At 47.0% G+C, this 27,978-nt stretch overlaps 1 protein-coding gene across 1 annotated transcript; it reads right to left on the reverse strand.

Annotated features, from left to right (window-relative positions):
- On the reverse strand, nt 1-27,059 carry ZDHHC7 (zinc finger DHHC-type palmitoyltransferase 7). The gene is made up of 8 exons (XM_033128192.1): nt 26,687-27,059; nt 13,048-13,133; nt 9,652-9,983; nt 3,811-3,935; nt 3,432-3,528; nt 2,864-2,945; nt 1,923-2,053; nt 1-1,259 (listed from the first exon to the last, which is right to left on the reverse strand). The coding sequence occupies exons 3-8, from the start codon at nt 9,964-9,966 to the stop codon at nt 1,083-1,085; spliced, it is 927 nt and encodes a 308-aa protein (XP_032984083.1). The 5' UTR covers nt 9,967-9,983; nt 13,048-13,133; nt 26,687-27,059; the 3' UTR covers nt 1-1,082.
- Between the last annotated feature and the right edge of the window lie 919 nt (nt 27,060-27,978).

Below are 27,978 nucleotides of genomic sequence, written 5' to 3' on the forward strand. Positions count from 1 at the left end.
TGCGGTGCCTGCCCCTTCTCCTACATACCCACCAAGCTGCAGAAGTGTCAGTGTGCACAAGGTGAAGGCCGCCAACAGACTTTGTTCTTCTCTCACTGAGGTGCCGTTCGCACATTGCTCATTTGGCTGGGAACGAAAAGTCAGTTCCAAGACCCTCACACATTCAAGCTTTTTAAGATAAAACGAAAACAGGAGGGCAACAAAGGACCACATAGGAATGATTGTTCTTTGGATCAAGATATTCTCCAGTTTGCAATACATTCATACTGAGCCCCACGGGAGGAGGATCCCCGGGCAGCTCTCCCCGCTTCCCTGAAATGTCGGTTTCTAAAAAATAGCTTGTTTGCTGCACACAACCACTAATGATTACACTGTCTAAACGACACTGTCAAGTTTAAAACACGTGTGCACGCGCGTGCACACACACACACACACACACAGACACACACACACACAGACTTGCTGCAGGGTCAAAGAATGCCTCTTTTGGGGCAGTGGGCCTACGTGTACCTGATGCCGCCTTCACTGTTCAGTGCACAGATATTTTGCAACTTCAGTGCAAAGTGTCAGAGCTAATGGAGACCAAAATGTATTTCTACGTAAACGCCCCTTCCTGACCAAGGGGTATCACAGGGCCGACAGGAACTCCCTGAAACCACTCATCGGAGAATTCTTGTTCACTGGATTGACATTTTTCCTTCATGATTGAAAAAAGCAGCTCAGTACACAGGATTTTAATAACCCATGTAATATCCCACACGACTTGTTAGAAAATGCAAAGTACTCTTAACAAAAATCTTAACTGTGCAGGAAGATAATGACATTTGGCTTCTTCGTGTGGCCACGTCCCTTTCGTTAGTTGTACAGGTGAAAAACTGATGACAGCATCATCATCCAGTTACCAGTTTGGAAAATCTGCAATCTGTGACTGTAAATTTATATAAAACGCTGCTTGCTGCAAGCAATTGGTTTGTGTAGGTTCCATTTGCCCTATTGGTCACAGATGAGCTATTGATACCCTTTCAGACCCCAAATAAATAACTTAAAGTCCATTCGCAAGTTCCAGCATGATGACAGGGGCCTCAAACAGAGAACTCTGGGCCTCCTTTTCTGGGTCTCGTTTGCAGTCGCCTAAATCGGAAGCCAACAAAGGGGTTCATCCAGAGGAGGGAGGGGGGCCCCCCAAAGACAGACTTCATCCCTTCCCATCGTAGCCTCCGTTCCCAAGTTGGCTTCTCACTTTTCAGTCTCTCGATTTCCTAGGAGCAGAAAGAAAAGCAAGTGGGTGATAGTGCCAGCAAAACCCCCAGCACCTCCTAGTTAGGCCGAGCAGTTAAAACGGGGAAACACCAACCACCACACTGTACTGTCCCGCTGCATTTGAGAACGAGGCATTTCGGTGAAGTGCAGGCTCTCCTTCCTGGTGCCAGTGCCTCTGGCCTCCATGAGCACAGGCCGGCGGTAGCCATCTGGCCACACCAATGTCAGACAGCTGAGCAATGGCCACCAGCCGGCTGGACAACCCAAGCAGTCACAGTGGTGCAGGAGGGAGCTGGTCCTCCAGGCCAGGGGCAGCCTTTAATTCATTTATTACAAATAATTGTTGAGTGCCTGCTCTAGACCTACAGCTCAAAGGCGTGAAGGCATTCAATTCCTTGCCACTCACTCGGCTGCTCCAGGGGCCGGGTCTCATAACTGGGAACCTGCCTGGCTCTGTGGAGTCTCAAATCACACTGATCCCTGAAATATGCACTGCGCATAATGACAGGAAGAACAAATACAGCGAACCTACCAGAACTTATCAAAGCTGCCCAATTAACCTCCTGAGTTAACATACACACACCTGCTATTGACATTAGGTTTTCCCATTTACTCAAGCTTTCACCAAATATTAAGCAAACACGGCCGAGAACAAAGCATACCGTTTCATCATTGCATATTGAGTGGATCTGGGTGCCAAACATAACTGCAGTGAAGGTGAAAAACAGGAGACCCTCAAGGCACAGGAAGATCAACAGGATTACAGTGATTGGAGGTGAAAAATCACTGCATTCTGTGAGCAAGAGAGAGTAGGTTGTGATTGGACATCAAAGCATAACGAATACCACCCTACGGCAGGACGTCAGCATGCTTAGCTCACAGTGACAGCCCTTGGGTCGCCCTCCAGGAAGAAGGTGCTCATTTTGTAATCGGCACCTTCACTGTTCACCGAGGGGCGGAGGAAGTCGGCCTTTCCAAGCAAAAGTTCCCACTACCATTTCCTGGTCAGCAGTTTGCAAAGATTCCGTACTACCTGAGGTTTCTGTCAAGATTATGCCTGTGTACTAAAGTGCTGATTGACATGCAACCAAAGCCAGAGAAGGAGAGAGGCACGTGTACCTCCATACGGGCGGTACACACGGCCGTTCCCCACCCGTCCCTGGGGCAGGACGACTCTGTCTGACCTGACCGCACATCCAGGGCCGAACACTTCACGCCCCTCTTCACTACTCTCACATTCAGCCACGTGAGCAGTGCTCTGAACGACGCCCAGCCAGCTAACCAGAAAACAAACCCTAGGTCTGGTGGAAACAATACTAACTGCCATCTAGTCTCAGTATTGGCAAAATACAAATGAGGCTATTTCATACAAATTATTCATTGACTAAGGAAGAACTGTTATATATTTGGCTTCGTTACACTAAGCAAAAAGGCAGTGTTTTAAAACTTACCCACGTTCTTTTCTTTAAAAAAGAAAAAATTAACTCCTAAAATAACTGCGAGGATTTCTTTCAAAACTGGAAAGTCAGTTCTTCCTTTAAAGCTTTCCCCTCTTCACCCCACAGGACGACTTCCAGGAAGGTCACACACAACCTAAACTTACCAGTCCACTGCCCTCGGACGCAGGAAATGAACTGGAGCCCACAGAGAATCAGAGCGTGGACTGAAGACAGAGCTATGTACATCTGGAATGAGGGAGAAACTGGTTACAACTGCTGAGCAATTTCGTATTTCAAGGAGCAAAGGCCGCTTAATCTTATGTTGACTCCTCCATTTCATTTGTCAGTAAAAATGTTTAGGGAAGGAGTCACTCGCAGTAGTTGATGACTGCCAGCCCAAGATCACACTGGACCGAGTAAAATAATTTTATAGAAACATATACAGTAGGAAATAAGTTCTAACACATTTCCGCAAGATCCTATTAAGAACTGTGATCCAAGGTATCGGAGGGAGAATTAAATGACAGTAGAACACCTAAAACAACGCAAGCAACATTTATCTGTTGGATGACTTCCTACCAATCACAGAACAATATCAGAATTTGAATTCCGGAGAAAAGGCTGCAGAGAAACTGGTCTGATGTTAGGATACATTTACTAGTTCCAGGCAAGATTCTAGGTAAAGAATTGAAAACTCAATATTTAAGTCATTACATAAATATTTCTACTTACAGTGAAGAGCACAAAAAATCTCTGATTCTTTTCTCCTACACAATTGTTCACCCACGGGCAGTGATGATCCATTTTCCGAATACATCTTTTGCAAATACTGAAAAAGACAGGTTTGATTTTCAGTATTCCCTGCTCAGAGGGAACACAAGTCCAGGCCACAGGTCCAGTACATGGGAATTGTAACGCTGGTCAGAACCTGCTGAGGGACACCTCCTGCTCCAGGGAAGGGGGCCCGGTCCGTGCAGCGGTGGGCGCGCTCAGGCTGCCCCAGGGAAGGGGGCTGGTACCTGCAGTGGTGGGCGCTCAGGCTGCCCCAGGGAAGGGGGCTGGTACCTGCAGTGGTGGGCGCTCAGGCTGCCCCAGGGAAGGGGGCTGGTACCTGCAGTGGTGGGCGCGCTCAGGCTTGATACAGCAGCACTTTGGGCACTTGTAGATCACTTCTCCGGGCTTCAGCTGCAAACTCTCCATATATTCTTTAGTAGCATTTCCTTTGGGTACTGCCCCCTACAGTTTAATAAGAATGTGTTTTAGTTGGGGAGAAGGAAAGGTTAAAAATAATCAATAAATGTAGGAATTAGTGTTAGATTTTACATATCATAAAATATCGGTATTGCTGTAGTTGCCACTAAAGCATAATTAATATGAAAAATAACTGTTACTCAGGCAGGACCAGAAGTTTTATTTTCCATGAAAAACAACGTGCATTAAAACGAACTCAAAATAAATGCGTCATTATCCTTCATAAACTGGTAAGTCACCTGAGTTTTTTCTAGCTAGTGCAAGATACACCAGAGGCAGGGTTTGTTTGTTAAGCCGACTCAAGGGCAGCTGATTGTCCTCAAAGGATGCCAGTACGTTCGGTTGACACCACTTCCCTACCGCCCCTTTCTAATGGGCAGGGTGGGCCTGATAACACGGCCCACACGGTTTCCTATCAGCTGCCGCAGGGGAACACTGAACAAAACAATCTCACAAAGGAGGTGACCTCGTGTTTTTACATGTAATGCCTCTGTGACTGCCAACCTACTCAAGGGCACACATGCTGAAACCTGGGAAGCGTGGCCCCAGTACCCAACCCAACTCCACGTCTGGCGTGCGGTCGGGCTGTAACAGCATGCTACGCATGCCCCAAGTGCTGGGGGAGCTGGGGACAGACAAGCAATGAGGAAGCAATGGGAGGGCCAGTTAGGGAAATGTGAACTGGTGGCAGGAGGCAGAGCGCTGGCGGCCAGGTGTCGTCCCCACAGAACCACGTAGGTGGGAGGCCAGACGCAGGGAAGTGAGGCCTGCGCAGTGGGCAGTGAGGGCCTGAGTGGGCCTGCTCTTTGGGCAGTGGAGACACGCCTGAAACACATGTTTGGAAGATGATTCTGGGCGCGGTGGCATGGTGGACTAAGCGACCTGACTAGAGTGGATGGCGGGGGGCTGAGGGGGTTGTTCTAATGACTCAACATAGGGAACAAGGTCTATATCCCATTTCTTACCCCCTTGGGGCCTCTACTTCATGCAGAAACGCACACTTCTGGAGAAGGAGCCCCACTGAGCCAGTAGGATAGCAGGCCAGGGGTACAGTAATAAAGAAGCATAAGGAAACGCAGCACGAGGAGACGCCAGGGTGGGAACTAACAGCAGCCCTGGGAGCCCGAGGAGGCGGAGGGGAAAGGGATGGCAAGGGACTCCCGGGGACCCGTGGGAGCAGCACCGGAGCTCTTTAAAGCTGCGCATGCAGGCTGGACACGGGAGCCAGCTCCAAACCGCTGCAGGGTGAGAGCTGACACCCAATACGAAAGAGGTCTGCAGGCGAGTGTGCCGCAGTCTGAAGACTGAGTACCCCCGGCTCCAAGGCCCCCAGTGAGCCAGCCGTGGAGCCCATCACCAGCAGGAAGTAAGGCCTCCAGGAGGTGCCCTGGGGCAGTGGGGACAGGAAGGACTTCGGGCAAAATGTAAACGTTTCCTGTCCAGCTCTCCACTAGAGTTGACTTCCCTCCAAACAAGCATCAGGCAGTTTCATCGTCCTGACATGGGGAAGCTGTTTTAGTCAAGGTCCTGGCGTTTTGTAACTTCAAAGTGTCTCCTTACGTACGTAAAAAAGTGAAGGGTTTACATTCTTGTTGTGAACATTTAAATCAGAATGTTGGCTACAACATTTTACTTAATTTACATACCAGAATTTGGAGTCTTTCATGTTTCCTCCACAAATCCAGTCTTAACACTGTTATGGTTTTACAAAATACCACGACGTTGTATATATACTCCTGGTGACAGTTCAACGTCACACACTTCCATATGAAGAAGAAATGGGCCAGATTTAAAATTCCACACACCTGGGGCCGGCCTGGTGGCTCAGGTGGTTGGAGCGCCGTGCTCCTAACGCCGAGGTCGCTGGTTCGATTCCCACGTGGGCCAGTGAGCTGCGCCCTCTACAGCTAAGATTGTGGACAACAGCTCTCCCTGGAGCTGGGCTGCCGTGAGCAGCTGGAGGTTCGCTTTAGCTGCTATGAGCTGCCGTGGGCTACTGTGTGCTGTCAAGAGCGGCCGGTGGCCAGCCTGAGTGGCTGGCAGCCAGCGTGATTGGCAGGCTGCTAGCATGAGCGGCCGTGGGCTGTTGTGTGCTGCCATGGGCTACCATGTGCTGCCATTAGTGGCCGGTGGCCAGCGTGAGTGGCCAGCAACCATCGTGAGCTGCTGTGAGCTGCTGTGGGCTGCTGTGTGCTGCCGTGGGAGGCTGGTGGCCAGCGTGAGTGGCCAGCAACCATCGTGAGCTGCTGTAGGCTGCCGTGGGCTGCTGTGTGCTGCCGTGGGCTACCGTGTGCTGCCATGGGAGGCTGGTGGCCAGTGTGAGTGGCCGGCACCTGGTGAGAGCTGCCGTGAGCTGCGGTGAGTGGCTGGCCGACTGCCTCAGCTGGAGGAAGTGCAAGGCTCATAATACCAGCCTGGGTGAGGGAGCTGTGTCCTACACAACTAGACAGAAACAATGGCTTGAACTGGAGTGGGGGAGGAGGCGGAAGAAGGGGGGAAAAAATTATTAAAATTCCACACACCTTAATTTTTATGAGACACACATGTACTCTTTCAGAGTGTTAAAAAAAACAACGTAACAGAATAATAGAATACCCTCCTTCTGGAAAGCAGAACACACTAACACCACCCCACCCACTGTTTTAGGAAATCGCTTATGACTTCTTTTACTGAAGAAAGCTGTGTATTTCGAAGGGGTAGCCACAAACAATCGTTAGGTGATAGTTAGCGACTAGAGACCCACGCCGGTGTGTAAGGCATGTTCTGGTGCCAGGCATTCCTTTTTGTTGCTCAGCACCCTGGGTAAACATCGAAGCTCCTCACGGCCACGTCTCCTCCAGGCTTCAAGACGGATTTCCTCGAGGCCCTGCAGCCCATCATCTATACTTTGATTCCGAGTCTTTCGAGGTGGCTTTCACAGACCAGACACCAAGCAGAAGGGCTGGCCTGGGCTTGGCTCGTACCACCAGGAGCTGGCTCTGTTCACAGTCCACCTCCCTGCTCAGCACCAGGGTCCTTGCCAGGTCATATCAGAAAGAGTGCCCGTTTCTTCCCCACCAGTCGGGGCCACTCTGCATTCCATCAAAACAAACCTTCCAAGTAGCTGAGGTACATTCCTTAAGCTCATATTTGTATTTGGACCATTGTCAGGGGATGTTATTTCTAAGACGCACCTGGCCTGTGTCCTGCCCACCTTCCCAGGACTGTGTCCCGGCACCAGGCCGCAGCCTTGCCTCGGGGCTGCTTCCTTGCCCAAACAGCCCCTCCAGGCCCCTTTGCACAAAGTGCTCCTCAAGGCTTTTGGATTTACTGCTGCCTCTTCTAGCGCCCGATCTCACACGCTGCCCTCATCTACCTCTAATCCACCACGGAGAAGGAAACCAGACACCCACGCTTAGGAACAGTGCCGTCAACTACGTCATATCCAGGGAAGTGACACTTTTCAAAGCACATTTTCTTTCTTTTTTTTCTCATATACTTTCTTCTTTAACCAGCCAGCCCCGCCTCTCCCCACCCACCCCCACCGCCAATTCCGTCGTGCATTCTGGATCCCCAGGACCTAACCAAGGAAAAGGTATATAGGGCTTTCCCCTATATCTCCCTACTGATTTATGGGAAACACCGGGGATGAGGAACATGCTAAAATACGCACAGGGATGTAAGCTGAAAATTCCAGAGTAGGAGGAAAGCTATGAGACAAAGACGATTTCTTCAATTTAAAAATCCCAAGAGAAAAAGAGAAAGGGGACCACAGAGATTAAAAGAGATGTAAGAGACACATCAACCAACTGTAAAGTACAGACCTTATTTGGATCCTTATTCAAACAAGACGAATGTGAAAGAACTGAAGACAACTAACGAAATCTGAACCCTACCTGGACAGGTAGTAAGGAATGAGTCCGCTGCTCCACGTGACCTACTGGTATCATGGCTCTGCTTTTACACAGAAAAGCCCTTACTTTTTAAAGATCCACACAAATATTTACAAGGAAAGTTTTATAGTATCTGAGATTTATTTCCAAATACTCTGGGGAGGGAAAGAGAGGGAGTTAGGTGAGGGTGTCTCTGACACAAGACTGACCATGAGGTGATAACTGGGGTTCGTGACACTGTTTTCTCTCTACTTCTGTACGTGTTTGAAATGTAAGACTAACAAAAAGCAGGGGCTTTGGAGACAGATAAATCTTGTTCAAATCCCAACTCTATCTCTTACTAGCTGTGGGGTCTCGTTTTCGGATATGGCTTCACCACCCACCTCTCCCAGCGGCTGGAGGATTAATGAAACGATGCCAGGTTACCTGGAACACGACCAGGGGCTCCTCAAAGGGAGCCCTTCACCGGATGATCGGCAAGTGTCTGCTGAGAAGGCTGATGAAAATAAAAGGGGGGGGGGCTTTGGGTGAGGGTCTGGGGGCTCTGAGGTAGCGAGAAAAACAAGGATGAATTCTGTGGCGTATGAGTTAAGTTTCAATTGAAAAAGTCTGACACCCAAGATCTCAACCTTCTGCCTGGGTACCGCCTCCCTCTCAGTCTCCTGTGCGAGACTCTCTGCCGTGAGGCAACAAGCGAAATGAACATGCCCCCCAGGAACAGAGGCGGCGTCCTGCACACACTTTCTCCTCACCACCTCATCTCCCCCAGCTCCTGGGGCTTCCTGTACGAGTTTTGAGGCCTTTTCCCAGCGGAGGAGAGGGTGTGGGGGCAGGAGCTGGGTTGCCAAGGAGCGAGGGACGACGATACTTGGTAGAAGAAACAAACACACTCGGATGAGAAACCTCAGCCTGGTCAATTCTCCTTCCCCCACGCTCCGCCTGCCCCCGTGCACCCTCACAACTGGGGACCATCGTATGGAGGTGATCCCATCACCAAAATGCCTATAAAGGATGGACCTGGCCTGGTTTTCAACATCCAGGAAGATGGTCGACACTGACAGAGCTTTTCCCACACTGAATATTTGAGTAGAAATCATTACTCTGGCTCCTATCCCTGTAACAGTACTCTCTGTGGCCTGAGTATCTGATGTGTGGTGTTTCTGCTGCAGCAAGGAAAGGGGACAGAGACACACAGGGGTCAGGAGCAGGGTTTGGTACCCAGAGGGAGGCTGTGCTGTGTAAAAGGAAAAGAGAAGAGAGTCCTTTAAAAATCTCTGAGGGATATCTGGTGGGGTAACGGTCAAAGACTGCACAATCAGGTGAGGCCACGAAACCACGGGCAGACTTAGCTTCCGAGCTGTCCCGTAAATGCTGCTCCCATCTGCCCATCTGGCTGGGTCTGTAATACTGTCCTGGGCCTAAGACCTCTACTAGGGGCTTAGCAATAAGAGCTAACCTTTAGTCCAGAGAAGTTCAATTAGTTACTTATGGTCAAAAGGCAACTGAAGAGATTAGCACAATGATTAAACCTAGATCCCAGATTTCTGAGCTTTCAGTCCATTCGTTAGAGAAACAAAATATTTAAACTAGAAATTAGTGCAATCTCTCCATGTGAATAAACAGCCCATTGGGGATATTTTTCATTAACATACCATGATACCGTGTTTATTTGAGCGATGCTTATTTCTTTTGCAAAAATGCCACAAGCCCGTATCCAGGAATTACTAAAAACCTGAGGTTCTAGGAGCAAGCAGTCCCTCGCACATGGTCTGTGGTGTCACCCTAGGCCAGACACGAGAGAAAAATCCCGCGAGACCGGGAGTACTCACGGGGTCGGTGAGCATGGTTCTCAGGTGAGAAGACAGGGCGAGCACCGCTAAGCAGTTAAAAACGACCCCATTGACCACGGAGTACCAGAAGTCTTTGGAAGGCAGCAGCATGACAAACGTCACCACGAAGTCTGCATAGACAACCAGAAGCCACGTCATGACGGCGCAGATCATGCCGCAGCCGTCGCGGATGAACCAGACCCTGTCGGCCACGTCAGCCTCGGAGGAAGAGGAGGACGAGGAGTCGTAACTGTCATTTTCAGTCAGGAGCGGATGGTGTTCGACATCGCGGAGCCGGTGTCCTGATGACGGCATGATTTCCCTGACGCGCCCTGGAGGGAATTGGACACAGAGCTCATGAGGCTCCCAAGGAACACACCGTCCCCTAGGGCTGGCTATGCCACAAATGGACAAAGATAATGAAAAGAACAAGCCAGAGGCGGCATCACAGAACCCAAGTGCCCACGCTGCGGCGGACACGAAGCTTTCCCACTGCTGCCATCCACTGCCCACGCCAACGAGCCCCAGGCAGCCTGGTCTGTCTGTGCTGGGGCTCACCGTACACCTGACAGCTCTCGCACACACAGACCACCAGCACGATGGATGGTGACGAAAACATGACTGTTTCTCTGCTCACTTGTATGTTGGCCTGCTAGACACTGAGCTCATCGTTCTTACCTGGGCTTTCTCAATGCGATTCTCCGTTTCCTTTCTCCCTTGTTTTAACTTTGGTAACATGGGATCATGTTTTTGATGCGGGCTCCCATTTTTAATCTCTATCTTCTTCAACTCTATACTGTTTCCAGAATGCCCTTCCTCTCTATTTTAATATTCTAAACTTTCCTTCACTCTTTAATCCATTCTTTTCATACCTGGATTCCTGTATTTCCTAAAGTCACCGATACCTGGTAATATAACAGGGTCCAACAAAACAAAAGAGAAACTTGCACTTTTCCTAGTAACTTGTTTTGCTGCTTCTTTAAACATATGACCTTCTCTAATCAGGGTTTGATATAAGAGTACTAATACTCGTGATAAATAAAGACAAGGGAAATGAAGTCAGAGATCATTTGGCCTCAGTGTTTGTACAAGGGATAGAAAACAATGACAGCTTTTTATCAAAGGACCCAGGTGCTTCCTCAGCGCAGGCAAGCTGCTCATCTTTCAAACAAGAACAGAGCCAGAGACCCTCCCCAACGCAGGAGCAGGAGTGGTGAGAACCAACGCTCTTGGAATCTGCTGCAAGTGGTTACTAGCACAGTCTTTCAAACCTGGGCGTTTTTCTCTTAAGTGCAACTGGAGCATAGTAATTATGAAAACATTTAATGAACGAATGAACCTCCTGATGAGAAAGTTCATTCTACAAATATTTTGCAGAATTCCCTCTCAATTTCAAAATACTGACTGGTACAAGAGAGAAATTATTCCCCACGGTCAGTAAAAGAACCCTGCTCTTAGGTCAGACAAAAATAGCTTTAAAATTTTTTAAGTGAAATAGAATAAACAAAGACAAGAATTTGGGGAGGCCGTAGCCAGCCATTCTTAGCTAGCACTTACTGAACCCCACATCAACCAGATTTGTCTGCCCTCCTTCCCCTGCAAACACCTCTACTGAGTCCATTCTCTCTAACCCCACTCTCCCTGTAGTGCCTAATGTTTCTCTCTTCCAAGCAAGTCATCCCAAAAAAACAGTTCTCCTTCCTCTTAGGGGCACTTAGAAAAGGGTCTCTGAACGTCAGACATGACTATTTAGAGAGGATGCAACTGGTTCTGCCTACACCACTGTAAACCTGATTCTGTCAGGGGCCGAGAGAGTACCTGGAAGCTTCTCTACTGCCCTCGATCTATCAGGGCACGTTCATCAGTTCTACTTGCAGTGCAGTTACCACTTTCTACCATAAGAGAGCTTCTGTGTCTCACTCCCTGACTGCCAGCGCCGCAATATGGAGGGTCTCTCCCTCTGCTCCCTTTCAGTCCCTGCATGCTGTTGGCAAGTGTCTGTTTGTTTATAAGCAGGCACAACAACAAGAAATTGGCACCGCTCTCAAATTTGAACAGTTTCCTCGTGATTTCCATAAGAGTTTCTAAGTGAATCATAACTGCACATCAAGACCTTAAGCTGAAAAATTCCTCCGGCCAGAAGCCTTTTGCTTTCTGCTGACTCCTCAGTAGGATGCCGTCTACACGAAACAGGCGCTTGCGTGCTGTGCAGTAAGGTGTTAAGTTGCACAGCCGCATGTCCAGAGACAGACTAGCCTTTTGTCAGAGTACAACACTTGTGCAGTCTGAGTTCCAGCCAGAAATCAGGCCCCTGAAGGTCTTCTAAAGGCATGAATAACCTTCCGGTTAAGGTAGAGAACTGCCAGACAGCGCAGGACGCAGCCCTGTGGTGGTGTGCAGGCCTCTGCTGGGGGTGCAGACGGCAGGTCTGTTTGTGCAGGAAGAGCAACCACAAAGACACCACCCACTGGCGTGGTAGGACATTCCCAGGAGTGCATATTAGGATGCTGGTACACAATGCTCATGAGCTTCAGAGCCAAATTCGTAACATCCACTAGACGACAAAGGGAAAACCATCTGACACCCAGAAGTCTATTTTCAAGAAAGCAATCAGTGGACACGGCAAGGTTAGGCTGGACGGACGCATTCGAATTCTGTCATAAACTGCACGAGCGTTCCGCTGAGTCACTGTATTTACACTTCATTAATGCAACAGGAAGGGAAGGGAGGAAATGAAGAAACAATTCCTTTACTCTGTACTGATATAAAAATACTGGGAACACGAGAGCCATGGCACGGCAATTTGTGAAGCAATATTAAAAAGGACACACTCGTTAGGGTATGGCTGCAGTCTTATTCTACACTGAATACCAAAATCGCTATCGATTTAATACTCCTGTAGATCACTTCTGGGAGAAACCCGAAAGCACTGTGCACTGACCGCTGGCCCGGCAGATGTCACATCATCGTTTTCCTACTTGAGTGACCGATTCACTGGGCTCTTTGTCTGCACTCCTGTACCTAAGCTGTGTGTCCTTATGTGAAACAAAGCCCGGTTTCCCAGAATGTGAAAAGCTGCCCTGCAGACCTTCCTTATTTAAGGTGACAACCACACAAGCAAAACCTTGCCATTACACTTTCATTTGCCATTCACCTCATCTTGTAATACTTGCTAATTAACTTCTCAGGTCATTTCCTGGACCCCCGCTCCCGAGACACACCGTCCCTGTAGGACAGGCAGGAAGCGAACCAATGACAAAAGGTGCAGAGAAAGACTTCCCTGTGGCTGCTGGCCTCTTGTACTGTCCATATTGCCTTCTCAATAGTATACCATTAGTGTCAGCTGTCGGAAAGGCAGCAGTGATTATACTCCTAAATAAAGAACCTCTCTCTTACCTCACAACTGATTTCGAAACATTACTTGAACATTTTGCGCCTTTTCTTCAGGATCTTAAGGTGCATGCTGTCCTATGTGATAGGATCTGAAAGACAAGAAAATTTGATTAGAAAAGTTCCTTATTTTATAATTTCTTAGGGTATGATTAATTTTTGGAGCGTATATAAGCAGCGTAACATTTTACACATAAAGTTCTGTTATTGAGAACTACCATTTTTTTTTTTTGAGAACTACCCTTAACTATAAAGCACTTACTCCCCTGAGGTTTCATTACTAGTAAATTGACCGGCGATCCTGAGAATTAAGTCATTTATTTTAAGTCTGTCCATTTTATCCTGCTATTTTAACCGCAGTATTAAATATAAATCTTTAAGCCAAAATCTCTTGAGAAAGACCCCAGGGGATAATCCAGACCAAATCGGACCAGCCTGCATTTCAATAGTCAACAACTGTTTTACTAGCCAAAGCCAAGGAATTACAGAAAAAAGGGAGAGAGGGAGAAAAAGAGGTGAGAGATGCTGGAGGGAGGGGCCGAGTCACAGAAAGGAACCTGGTGGAAGTTGCGTGAGGGCCACCTACTGAATGAACTCCCAGTTCGCATCTCCTACTTGGCAGGCGGGTGAACGGACACAGGCTCTCTAGAAGCACTCTTCGAGCCTGAGAGAAAAGGCCTAAAGATACCAAGAGGCAGGGGAACCCTCACAAAGAGGTCAGATTCACGGCCACATTTTCCTAAGACGAGGGCAACCAGAGGACTCCCTACCATGGACACAGAGGCCCCGTGTGCTTGGCACATCTCATTCTTACGTAGGAATGAACAGCCAACAGTCAGGTGTTTTGAAGAAAGCCCAAAACATGTCTCTTGAAAGACAGAGACCAAAAAAGAAAGGGAGAGAAAGGAATTCAGAGCAAGCACGATATACAGAGAAGAAAACTTAAGCAAAAATAAGAAATTGTATCTGTGACACAAAAAGAGGAACATTATGAGGACTTCCTAGTTATTGAAAAATAAAAATATGATGGAAGAATTTTGAAATCTTAAAAATAGGAATAGACCAGAGAGTGGGGAAATCTCCCAGAAAGGAGAACTAAAGGTCAAAGAGAAAGTCCTTAGGAGAGAAAATAAAATAAGATTAGAGGACCAGTCCAGGAGGTCCATCTTGTAAACAACAACAGGTCTGGCAGAGGCAGCCGCTAAACAAATATCCTTCCTACACAGCTTGGCTGCCATTCTATTGCCTGGTCATGCACCTTACAGCCTGTCCATTCTGCTTTTATCCCATAGCCTTCCAATACATTATTTTTCTGCTTAAGCAAACCCTCAGGTGGTGTCTGTTTTTGTTTTCTGATGTTTCCTTTTTTTAATTTATTGGGGTAACATTGGTTAATAACATATAAGTATCAGGTGTACAATTCTATAATACATTGTCTGTATGTTGCACTTTGTGTTCACCACCCAAAGTCTAGACTCCTTCCGTCATCATATACCATGTTTCCCCCAAAATAAGACCGAGCCGGACAATCAGGTCTAATGCGTCTTTTGGAGCAAAAATTAACATAAGACCCGGTCTTATATTATATTATGTTAGATAAGACCGGGTCTTCTAGTAAAATAAGACCGGGTCTTCTATTAAGTTTTGCTCCAAAAGACGCATTAGAGCTGATTGTCCGGCTACATCTTATTTTTGGGGAAACGGTATTTGACCCCCTTTACACTTTTCATTGTCCCCCTAGCCTCCTTCCCCTCTGGGAACCACCATACTGTTGTCTGTCTCTGAGTTTGTTTCTTGCTTTTTGTTTTACACCCTACGAGTGAAACCATATGGTTCTTATCCTTTTCTGTCTGACTTATTTCACTTTAGAACATGATTTTTCTCTAGATCCATCCATGTTGTTCAAATGGCCATTTCATCTTTTTTATGGCTGAGAAACACTCCATTACCTATGGGCGCCACATCTTCTTTACCAAATCATCTGTTGAAGGACACTCAGGTTGTTTCCATGTCTTGACTATTGCGAACAATGCTGCAATGAACATACGGGTACCTATATCTTTACAAATCAGTGTTTTCAATTTTTTCCCAGAAGAGGGATTGTGGGTTGGTATGGTAATTCTATTCTTAACTTTTTGAGGAACCTCCATACTGTTTCCCATCACAGCTGTACTAATTTATATTCCCACCAGCAGTGTAGGAGGGTTCCTTTTTCTCCACTGGCCTCCCCAACACTTGTTATTTGTCTTATTCATAGTAGCCATTCTAACAGGTGTGAGGTGGTATCTCATTGTGGTTTTGATTTGCATTTTTCTTATAGCAAGTGAAGTTGAGCATCTTTTCATTATGTCTGTTGGCTGTTTGTATGTCTTCTTGGGAGAAGTGTCTGTTCCGGTCCTCTGCCCATTGTTTAATTAGAAACAATCCAATTAAAATATAGTGTCTGTTTTCTGAAACCAGGACCCCTACCTTGAACAGCAGAAGGCTGGCATGGAAGAGGGTGAAGAGACAGGGGAGGGCATGGTTCCCCAGCCTCTGCCACCAAACAGATTCTGGTGCTCCTCCCAGTAACCCAGAAGCTTCCCAGTGTTTCCTGTTTCCTGTCTGCCGCACGTCCACCCTGCGCCAGGCTCTGCTGTCAGCCTCCCCTGCCCACACCATCCACTGCAAGTCTCCGCAGGACTGGTTCTCCCTCCGCACTCAGCTGGACAGCCTCCGACAGCCTCCGGGCGCCGCCCCCCAACCCCCACAACCCTAATGTATTAGGTTGGTGCAAAAGTAAGTGCGGTTGAAAAGGTTAAAAATAATTGCAAACACCACAATGACTTTCACACCAACCTAATATTTCCAGCTCTGAGGCCCTTCTGAACTTGATAATAACAAATGTGGAATGCCAAGTTGTTTAAACAAATGGTGGTGACTTTCTAAACATGGTACTTACAGACAGTAACTTTATTCAAATAGCTATGCAATAGCCAACAACTTTAAATGCCAAATAATATTTTAAACTAATAATGCCTAATTATGCCTTAATATTTTCAATGTTCTATTCACATTCATTTTGAATATTTTCAAAATGAGCTTATGTTACCAATGTTTTAGAATAAAACTGGCTTTGCAAAAATACAGGCACTAATAACAGGCACTGGTTTTACAGCAGACTCTCTACAATGAGACCAAATTCCCATTACTTTTATAAATTTAAAAAAGTAACCAACACAGGAACGACTTCGGAAAACGGTCTGGCACTTTCTCAAAGTTAAACACACACCTATCCTATGCAGTTCCACTTCTAGGTATTTACACAAGAAAAAATGAATATGAGCACAACACACGTACGAAACTGGTCACAGCAGCTTTATTCATAATATTCGAGAAACAACCCAAATACCCATCCCCAGGAGATACACAAACAAACTATGGTATATTCATACCACGGTATACTTCTTAGCACAAAATAATTACTGCTACATGCAACACGGATAACTGCAAAGAGAAGGAAACCAGACGTAGGAGATGTACAGTGTGCGCCCATCTATGTGGCACAGTAAACCAGGCAAAACTACTTTATTGTGAAAGAGACAGGACAGGGGTTTGAGCACAGGGGGGAATGAGTGAGAAGACCCCAAGGTAACTTGCTGGGTTGATGGAAATGCCCTGTATCCGGACAGGGAAGTAGGCTACACGGGCATATGTATTTGTTAAAACAAAATTCAATGAGCTGTTAAGAAAAAAATCCAAAACAATGAACTACACACTTAAAAGTGTTCATGTTATTGTATATCAATTATGCCTAAAAAAAAAAAAAAAATGAAGAGGAAAAATAACCAGCGCAGGTCCATGTGGCAGGTGTGAAAGGGTGGGTTGCTCAAACAGCTTTCCTCCTAGAGGAACTGCATTCAGGAGTCAAGACCCTACCTTAGATTTACGTTTAACTGTATCTTTGGTTAAGTTTTTTTCTTAATCTCTTCCCCTCACCTTTTTCCTTCTTATAAACAGAAAATGTATTTCTCATAAACAAACTGAAAACAAGTAAGTAAACAAAGGATACCTGTTTTCTTTGGTGATCAGTTACTACAAAAACAAAATCAAGATACAATTATTTCACTCTGCCAACAAAAAAGGAAGTCTACCCTAGAGTCTGGTATTCGTGTTTATATTCAAGTGCTGTTCAAACTCATCATTGTTTTACTATTCATACACCCACTGATGACCTATAAAACACAGAAACAAGCAAGCCTCTGCTTCAGGCACAGAAGCAGCATATGCAGCAAACACCAGCAATGAGAGATCCATTTAATTCAAACCTGGGGCTCTCCAGGCACCCTCCTCTACAGCAACCACAGACAGGAGCTGTGCCCACAGGGGCTCACAGAGCAGCAGAGGTGGGAATCAGCCTTGTAAATAATGTGCTAAGTGTTATCCCCAAATTAGAAGCAGGGCGTGATGAGAGAGAGAGAGAGATGACAGAGCTTCAGTAAAGAAGAAAGCATGGTGGGCCCTGATGACCGTGATGTGGAAGGAGAGAACAGTGTGAGAAGGTACATACCCCGGAAGGGGAATACAATGCACCTAAGGGCCACCCACGCAGGGCAAAGCTGGGTGGGGGAAAGAGACGGGAAATGGAACCCAAGGATAGATTGGGATCCAAAGCACTCTGAATGCAAAGCAAGGAGTCTGGATTCTGCTGGAATGGGAAGCACCAGAACTTAAGTAAACGGACAGATGCTTTAAAAAAGACAACTGACAACAAAGTGAGAGAAGGATGAAAGGAGGAAGACAGGCAACCAGAAGGCTGCTGCGGTGACCCAGAGCAAAAGCGATTCAGGCCAAGGCCAGAGGGGAGCAGGGGCCTGAAGGGGCTGCCTGAGAGACTGTCACAGCAAGAAAAGGCATAGCAGTGACCAATAAGATGGAGCAGACGGGACAGAGTACAGGAGAGTAAAAGGGACTCAGGCATGACTGCCCCGGCTGACTCATGGAATGTGGGAGCTGCAGACTCGGGGAGAAAGCACCCAGACTGGGGCTCAGGGACTCTGAGGTACCTACAGAGTAGACTAGCAGACAATTAGTCTCTGACCTCCTCCAGCCCCCTCCCTAGACCTACGGAATGAGACCCCAGCACAGAGGAAACCGATGAAGTGGGAACGGATGTGGTCACCCAGAAGGCCAGAGTGTGAGGCTGGAACCCTGGGGAACACAGGCGTGAAAGGGGAGAAAGAGGTAAGAAGAGCCGGGAATGGAAGTCAGGAGGGAGTTAAGGGCAGGAAGGAAGACGGAGCAGTCAGCACACCACACGGGAAGCCAGGAGAGGCGAGGCAGACTCAGTTTCAGTAAATTGCCAAAAGCTTGGAGACTCGGTGGTGAGAAAATTAAAGAAGCAATTTTAAAAAAAAAATGCAATTAAATGAAGGACATATGCAGCCTAAAGGAAAAGTGGAGGAAAAACGTTTTTTCATTTTCCCTTCTCATGTATCATTTCACTTAAATTGAGATAAGATTCTTTAACAATCTTAAAGAAGTACTTGGTCTCCCCATTTTACAGCTGAACTACTTTGGACCTACAGGGTTTAAGGACCCACCCAAAGTCACAGTTAGTCCCTGGGACTCCACGAGAATCCCACCATGTTGCGTCTTGGCCTGACCACGCCATACTTTTAAAAAAAGGCCTGGGGGGTGGCAGCCGGTTAGCTCAGTTGGTCAGAGCGTGGTGCTCTTAACAACAAGGTTGCTGGTTCGATCCCCACATGGGCCACTGTGAGCTGTGCCCTCCACAACTAGATTGAAACAACAACTTGACTTGGAGCTGATGGGCCCTGGAAAAACACACTTAAATAAATTTTTTAAAAGTTTTAGAAAAATAATTTAAAAAGCCTAGGACAGACCCAAAAGTGACTGAATGTAAAGAGCATGAAGAATATAAGCCTAGGTAAGCCAATTAGGTTATTGGGCTAAGAGAATATAAACTAAGAGGTCCTGCCATGCTTGCTCTCATTTCTTTTTTATTTCTAATTTTGTACTTATGTGAACTTTTCCTGCAAAAGCAATATAGGCTCACTTTTTTCTGTTTTTAAAGAGTGAGGGTCCACGTTTCCAGACTCAGGGGAATGACGGCTAACAGAGCGGATGACCCTTCTTCCCTGGACTGGAGGAAGGGGCGGTGGGGGTGGCGGGGGGAGTGGCTACAGAGAAGGAGCACTGGAGCTAAAGAGGTTCACACTCCCTAACACTGTTTTCTGAGCGAAGAGTACGGAGGTGGGCTGTGGGTGGTACAGTGGAGGAAAGCTTAATAGCGCCTAAGACTAGAAAAAAGACGCCGGGGCAGGGAGCGGGCAGCCAAGAAAGGACCGAAACCCAACACTGGGGGTGCAGACAGTGCTGATAACCTCCGGTTCCTAATAAAGCGATGGGAACAGCCAGCCCTTTTAGGCAAAGTCCAGCCCAGCGCTACAGATGCTTACTGGGGTGGACATTAGCAAAGGTGATGACAGAACACCAGGGTGTCGAAGGCAAGACTTGGGTTGGAATGATTAACCAGTGTTAAGATGAAGGGGAGAGGCCTGATAAAGCCGGGAACAGGAAACATCAAGGAACTGGAGATGGAAACATCAAGGTGAGACTGAGAATCAGGTTTGGAGGAAGACACGAGGTAGCCAGGTGGCCCGAGGCAGGGTCAGCAGAGGAATTTTCAGAATTCAGAGGAGGTACCGTTCAGCCGTAGGCTCAGATCTCATGCAAACAGGTTGCTACACAGGAGGGGAGTGAAGGGAGAATGTCAAGCACTCATGTCGCAGGTGTATCGACTACCTGAATGAGAAGTGAACCGGATGGGGCCTGCGTCAGGGCAGGTTCTCACCAAAGAGCCAGAATTCTCACTGACCTTGGTAAACGAACGGAGCGTTCGGACAATCTACTGCAGTGTATTCACTGCAGTTATGTTCTTAAATGTTCTTTCCGCCAGTTTACAATCGTGAAAGATTTAGTTTGTGCTTTCAAAACCGACCAATAATGGATGCCATATGAAACCACTATTTTCTTCTCAAATTACTGACTCTGAAGAACACAATATAACCTTTAAGGAAAAAAAAAAAAAACCAACAGAATATTAAGCGAACTAAAGCCAAGTTTCAATAATATGCTGGCACATTATCCTTAATGTGAACAGTAAACTTATTTAACCTTTCTACAAAGATCTTTTACACTAAAATACTTAGTCACTCAAAAATAGCACTCGGACACTGCAGATCAAAATGATGGAAACACACCAAGAAGCCATGGGACTGGAAGAGGAAAGCGAGTCTCATGAGTGGGGGGTGGGGTGAAGCCAACACTGAGGTTCTCTCCTTTCTCACCAGCCATACTTCAGTCTCTTACTAGGTCTTTCTCCTCCATAGATACCTAAATGTTGGGAGTGCCCAGGCTCAGTCCTGGGGTTCCCCCTTTATCTAGATGCTCTCTAAATGGTCTCATAGGGTCTCAGTCCCATGTAGTTTAAAATATGTACATCTGGGGGGTGGCCAGTTAGCTCAGTTGGTTAGAGCATGGTGCTAAGAGCACCAAGGTTGCCGGTTCGATCGCCGTATGGGCCACTGTGACCTGTGTGCCTGTTAAAAAAAAAAAAAAAAAAGTGCATCTGGGAAACTCCCAAGCTAATAATGTATCATTGAGTATATCCAACTGGCTTCTCAACAACTGCACTGTAGGAAGGTCAAAGCTGAAACACTACACACCCACCCACCCAACTGTTACGACCTCACTCTTCCCATCCCGACAAACAGCACCACCACCTAGTTGCCAAGGTCAAAACTCATCCTTCATGATGAGTTTGATCATCCTTCCTGGACTCATCCTTCATCTAACTCTTTCCCCCACTTCCACATCTAACCCATCAGCAGGTTCTGTGGGCTCTATCTCCAAAGCCGACCCAAATCGGACGCTCTCTTCTACCTCCTCACCCAGCCAGATCAAGGCACGTGAGCCCTCACCTGGGCAGGACTCAGACCACCTAGCCAGTGCTGTTTCTACACTCACCCTGCCATCCGTTCCCCATGCAGCACCCAGAGTGTGCTTTTACGGCTAGAAATCAGACGGAGTCAGTCCCTCACTTAAAACAATCCGATGACTGCCTCTGCATTTAGAATACAAACCAAAGGCTTCCCTGTGGCCTATAAAATCCGACCCATCTTGAGCCTGCTGACCTCACGTCTCACTCAGCATCCTCCCCTTGCTGGCTGTCTTGTTCCTTTGTCATCACCTCAACAGAATGTTCCTCATAATATCCCCAGCACGCCCCTGGCGCACTACACACTCCGCAAATGTTTGTTGAGTGAATGAGTGAGCATCAGGGAGCGTGCTTGAGGAAGACCAGAAAAAGCAGACATTAAGCCCACGGCAACATGAAAGGAATATGAAAGACGATCAAAGTGGGAGGTCTGGCAGGAGGGTGGGATCACAAGGTGGGGGAGCCTTGGAGAAAAAGAGTAGGGGAGAAATGTGGAAGGGTTAAGGGGAGAGAGGGAGAAGGGAAGAAAGGGAGAAGGGGAGGAGGAGAGAAACCCACACTCATAGGGCTTTTTCTGGGACAGTCTCAATTTCAGGTGTGTCACCTGGAGCACCTGAGGCGTGTTCACACAAACACCAAAGGTTTCATTTTTATCCGTGTACTACAGCCACAGCCTGACTCTGAATGTCAAATGGAGCCGTGATTTTTAAACAGACAAACATGGTTAGGAAACCTTCAAGAATCCCAAATCTAGAAGAAAAAAAAAAAAAGAGCCCCAGAGTTCCAAACCTCTTTAACCATCCTGTCCTAAGGAACAGCTGAACCTGAAGATTGATGAATCCCAACCTCTGTCCACATTTTCCTAAATAGGGCTTCCTTGTTTAATATGAAGCGAATTTTTATAACATTAGACTCACCCAAATCCGAAACACCATGAACACTTGACTTGCCAATAGATTTAGCTCTGAGCTGCAAGTTAATGACAGTGTAAAATATTAGAGGTGAAAGGCAAGTCCAATTACCCAGTATCTACTGTGTGTCAGGAGTTTTCTAGACACTATCAGTTATTCCTGCCACCATCCTAAAAGCGAGGCATATTATTAGCTCATTTTGGGGATGAGGAAACTGAGCCTTAGAGCTGAAGTAACTGGCCCAAGTTCATAGCCAGTAAAGGGTGGAGTCAGGACTGTTCTGACTCCAAAGCCCATGTTCTTCCATTCAATTATCTCCCACAGCACTTGGTTTTAGAAAATGCATTCTGTAATGAATGCACTGCATTCGGGAAACACGGAACTTGAAGAATTCAAAACATTTCAACAAAGAAATGAGACGGTAAAAGACTGTCTCAAGAGAAACTGGAAACTTCTCTATTCTGACTGCCCCCTGCTTACTGGGTGCAGCAAGTGAGCTGCACCATTTCCCAGAAGGCACCAAACCACCAGCTTCAGCGAGCTGGCCTCTCCTTCCATTGGTTGACAACACTCCTCACACCACCCGTATTTATTAGGCACCTTTTGACCTCTAGGCACACAACACCTCCTCCTCCCTCATTCCTACATGCTGAGGACAGACACTTCCCACGGACAGCTCTGATTCTTCCCTTCTCACCTTTTCCACAACCCACACGTAGGCTCCCTCACCTCTGGCCTGAACCTCTGCAGAATCCTAATCTCAGAGGGTCGCCAGGTTCCAAACACCCTCTGTATGGCTGCAGGAGTTACCGTCAAAATCACAGCGTGGGTCACAAACTCGATCTGGTTCCAAACCTTGGGACCACGGCCTTCCAGGCGCCACTGAGACGGCTCTCCCGACTTCTCCGGGCTCAGTTTCCACCACTCTCTTTCACACAGCGCTCATTCTGGCTCCCCTTGCCATGCCCTTTCATCCTCTGTGCTTTTGCTCCTGCTGTTCCCTCCAATGAGAAGACTCTCTCTCTGCCTGGGCAAATTATTCATTAATCTAACATTTACCAAGTACCCACCACGTACCAGGCACTGTCAGATAACATAGGTGTTTGAAAACTATGAGATGCTGTATCAGGATAAGGCATTATCTTGGCCAGTAAGGAGTCTGGATTTTATGAGACAATGTGAGTTTACCGAAGGTTTTTCGAGACTAGAATGAAGTATAAGCAAGGTTAAGATTAGCAAGACAAGAACATGGCTGTAGGAAGAGACAAAGAGTCAGTAAAAGAGAAGAAAATCAAAGGGGCAAGTGAGAGTAAATGACTAAATGAGTGTCCCACAATAGGAAGACCAAAGGACAGATACAAGCTAGCATTGGGAAAGAGGGATTCTCTCTTCCTCAGCGACAAGGGGAAGAAAAAGACTGATGGATATTCAGAGATATTTTACCTAGAAAGGAATCACAGTTGAAAGAACTCTCCCAGTGGCCTCTGTCTCCTCCATGATCTAGATGGGTGAGTCATGTGTCAATGGTAAAGCAAGAGAAAAGTGTCATTTTAAGGACGGGACCATGAGAAAAGGAAGGATGCTGTGTAGTAAAGAATTCAACCTTGCCCAAAAGGAGGTCTGGCCTTTGTCCGTGGCTGACAATGATTCAGAGGGGGCTGGCCATACCAGAGAGACTAACGGTTGGATTTAAGGTGGGCGTTTGGGTCACACACTAAGAACTGACCGGGAAACCGAGATCAACCATGTGAGCAATTAATCAGTCACACCTATGTAATGGAACCCCAATAAAGACTGAACACCAAGGCTCAGAGGACCTCCCCTGGTTGGCAATACCCCACGCATACTGTCTCAAAGGAAGGCTGGGAAAGTAATATGTTCTGACTCCACGGGGAGAGGACAACGGAAGCCCCACCTCTGATACTTCCCCGGACTCTGTCCTTCGAATGTCTTCCCTTGGCTGATTTTAGTCTGTATCCTTTACCTGTAATAAACCATAACTGTGAGTATAACAGCTTTCAGTGAGTTCTGTGAGTCCTTCTAACTATTAATCAAATGTAAGGTGGTTTGGGAAACCCCCAAACTTGTAGCTGGTGTCACAAGTGAGGGTGGTCTTGTGGCGACTGTTCTCTGTAAAATTGTGGTTGACTAACTTTCACAGTTGGCCTAAACGCTCAGGTGCTACAGCTGAAGGGTCACACGGCAAGTTGTTAATTAACACTGACCCTGGACATTGGTTTTGGGGAGAAGAGGGAGTGTGAATGTGTGTTTACGCTTTATGTTCTGCTCTACCATTTAAACTTTTTACAAAATAAGCATGTATTGCTTTTATAATGAAAACATTCCTTGTAAGAAACGTATCCTCAAAAACCTGCTTCAAGAAAATGATCTCATAGAGCTGTTCAGCATGGACTGGAGCGGAAGTTCTGGAATCATCAGGAAAACTACTTCTCAATTCATCCCAAACGGTAACTTCGTATGTGAACTTATTTCTAGTTCCATTTCCTCCAATTAACAAAGACTATATTACATAGATCACCAAGGAGTCCAAGCCTGCAGGGACAATTTCAGAAGAATGTAAAAGTATATCCATACTTTCGACTGAATCAAGACTGGTCTTACATCGAGTTCCTTTTACTACGGCCTCACGGAGAGGGCCGTTCTATCCGTGCTAATACAGTCACGTGCTGCATAACGATGATTCAGTCAACAACTGCATATACGTCGGTCTCATAAGATTCAAATAGAGCTGAAAAGGTTCTATTGCCTAGTGAACTGTAGTGCATGTCATGCATGACTCATGTGTTTGTGGCAAGGCTGGTGTAAACAAACCTGCGCTGCCAGTCATACAAATTATAGCACATACTACAATTTGTACTGTACATAATACTTGATAATAAACGACTATGTTACTGGTTTATGTATTTACCACACTATACTTTTTATCGTTAAGAGTATGTTCTTGCTACTTATAAAAACAAGTTTGCTGTAAAACAGCACGCTGTGTTACCCCAGCAGCAGCCTCAGCCTCTCGTGTTTACCCCGTCCCTTGATGGCACCCTTTTCTCTTGTGCTTGCTTTAATCTTGTGTTATTTTGCAGAGTCGCATGCTGTACAGGTTTGTAGCCTGGGAGCAACAGGCGACACCATGACACCATCTCGCCTAGCTGTGTAGTAGGGTAGTCCATCTCGGATTGTATAAGGACACTATGACGTTCACTCAACAGCGACATCGCCTAATGACACACTTCTCAGAACATATCCCTATTGTTAAGTGGCACGTGACTGCCCTCGTCCTTTCTAGAAGAGGATTTCTGCTTTTATACTGCATTCATTAGCATGGCTATAAAGTTCCAATTCGCTCACTGTAATTTGAGGCAGGCTCTGAGTCACTGGGAACAGAACACTTCCGTATACATTTTTACCCACTTTACCTTGGTATGAGCCATTTGCAGAAAGAGTTCCAATTGTTTTATGAATCCTTTAGGAAATTATCTCTTCGGATGGTCTTGTTCTCTACCTCGCAACTCAAAAGTCGACGTGAACCTACCAGTCTAACTCCAAAAGTACATAATCCAAACAACTTCAATAAAATCGAACCCTTCTATTTTGCCAACGTTCAAGAAATGCAATTTATCACGTGTGTTCCATTCCATTTTTCAAATGTCCCAAGAGCCATTCACTGCAACCAAGTTGTAACTTCCTAACACGTCAAATTTAACAGGGTGGCTTTTTAAAAGGTGACTTTAGGGAAGTAAAAGTTGTGTGAGACGGTATCAAAGAAAGTAAATGCATCATCTATGAGGTGAAGAGTTTAGGAAGAGAAATATACTGAGCTAGACTTCTAGACCATCTAAGGCAGTAAGAGTAAAATACATAAATATATGTGGATTAAATACATACACTAAGCACATTACAAATGTTAACACTGTAGCATCGATTTGGAAAGCAGTGTATACCACCTGGACAGCAAAAGGAGCTAGGCATCTGCATCAACAGTTGTCCTTACACTCCAATGTAACTACCATAATACATTGGTGGCTCATAAGTGAATAGTGTCCACCTAACAGCAGAAAGAGACTCAGTTCCAGCAGCAATGACTCCTCAGGAGAGATGAGCCTCGGCTGCACTAAGAACAGATGCAGACATTGACTGCCCTGAAGGCTGACCTGATTGTCTCAGATGCCCTGTCGGGAAACCCCTATAAAGATCAGTGACAGGGGTAAGGGAAGATAATGAGAAAGATGCGCAAAGCACGAGAAAAGTAAAAATAAAACTTAAGGAAGGGAAGAACAAGAGCATTCAAGAAGCCACGGACGATGTGGGAGAAAGGCCACTGTAATGTGTGCCTATAATTAATTCTTTATAGCTTACAGAACGGTTCATAGCCACTCTGTCTTCCAGCCCTAAGAACAACCCCGTTATTAGAGAAGAAAACCCTGGCTCGGGGAGCTGTCATGCCCAAGGTCAAGCAGAAAGCTGGGGCTGCAATTCGGGCCCTATCCAGAAAGATCAACTAAGGAGTGACAAGGAGACACCTGCGGAAGTCAAGTGCAAGCACAGAAATGCCCCCCGAGGAATCTGGGAAGGTCGCAGATACGCGGCGGGGTGAAGGACAGGGAGCAGGGGGCAGGGGCCTGGGAGTGGCCGGGAGACCTGGGGGTGAGCAGCCAGCCTGCCCGGCCCGGCCCGGCCCGGCCCAACCCAGCCCAGCCCAGCCAGCCGCACTCACCCGAGGCCCGGGCGGGGTCGCCCCGCGCTGCGGCTCCTCCTGACCTGTGGCGGCGGCGGCGGCGACTGCAGCAGCCGAGCCAGGGACGCATCCTGCGGCCGCGCTCACGGCCGGCCCGTTGCAGGCCCCATGGCTCGGCTCGGGTCGGTCCCGCCGGGCCGATCACAGGGAGGAGGCGGCAAAGCACACACGAGAGCCCAGAGCCCTGCCTGGAGAGCAGGCGGTGCGACCCCCGGAAGTTAACCCCGCGAGGTCGGCGGCGCCGCGCTTGCGCAGTTCCCGCCGCTCCCCTCCTAGCGGCGGAGCGGGGCTTGAGGCGGTTTACGGGGAAATGTTAGCCAGGATTCCTCTGGAACACTGGCTCTTAAGGACTGACAGTTCCTTGAGAAAGGCAGCTTCTAGTTACAAGCTCCGCTCGCTAAAGTAAAGGGATCCCTCCAAGCTGACATCCGGAAGGGAAAGGATGGGAGCTACGGGCCGCCGCAAGGTCCAAGCCGCGGTGCTAGGCTGTCACCCTCGGTGGAGAACTCTTACCCAGGTGAACAGATCCTGCGGCGACGTCTCAAGGAACTGTCACCTTTAGGTGTGGCCTGTACGGTATGCAGGAATGAAAACTCAGAAAATGGGGAAATGGGAACGACAGGAGTGGAAACGACAGAGGCGGAAGCACGTGGGGAAAAGGGCGAAACATACTGGACTGGGGTTTGGAGGCCGGATTCCTGGGGTCCTGAGCCTCTGGTCTCCCTGTGAGGGACCAGGACACCAACGATTTTTTTCCAGATGATAAGTCCTATATATTTTTTAAAGGTAGACGCATTTTTTTATTTATTTATTTGGGTTTCCTATAGTATTTGGGACAATTTCCGCAGGGCTGGGAAGTAGGTGCTCCGTTAGTGTTTGTTGTTAAACTGGTGAGAACTTCACTAAATGGATGAAAAGCAGTAATTAAGATTGATGAAAGCAATAATTACAGCTAAGGAACCTGTCAGAATCTCACTGTCTGCAAGCCACTTTCTCACTTTTTTCTGTGCTTGCTCCCAGAAACTTATTCCACCTAAACTTTTGGAAGTATGGGCTACATTAAATTAATCATCAAAATTTCAGCTTTAAAACGTGTCTAATTGTGACAGCATATTGTCAGTGTAAGAAATGTCCAAACCTGTAGAGAAGTTTTATGAGTTTATTTGAGCCAAACTGATGACAATTGCCAGGAAGCAAAAATTTCAACGGATTGAGAAAATGCTCCAGAGAATGATAGTTTTGCAGCTTATTTTATACATTAGAGTCAAAGG

Source organism: Rhinolophus ferrumequinum, chromosome 15 (genome assembly GCF_004115265.2).
Source record: "Rhinolophus ferrumequinum isolate MPI-CBG mRhiFer1 chromosome 15, mRhiFer1_v1.p, whole genome shotgun sequence".
In the NCBI taxonomy this organism is placed as follows: domain Eukaryota; kingdom Metazoa; phylum Chordata; class Mammalia; order Chiroptera; family Rhinolophidae; genus Rhinolophus; species Rhinolophus ferrumequinum.

Bases quoted from the DNA above. Each gene is read 5' to 3' on its own strand.
- ZDHHC7 (XM_033128192.1), bottom strand. From the start codon at position 9,966: ATGCCGTCATCAGGACACCGGCTCCGCGATGTCGAACACCATCCGCTC. The intron at 3,936-9,651 runs GTGAGTACTCCC...ATTAAACTGTAG, and splicing joins GAACCATGCTCACCGACCCC to GGGGCAGTACCCAAAGGAAA. The intron at 1,260-1,922 runs GTATGCTTTGTT...TTCTGCTCCTAG, and splicing joins CAATATGCAATGATGAAACG to GAAATCGAGAGACTGAAAAG.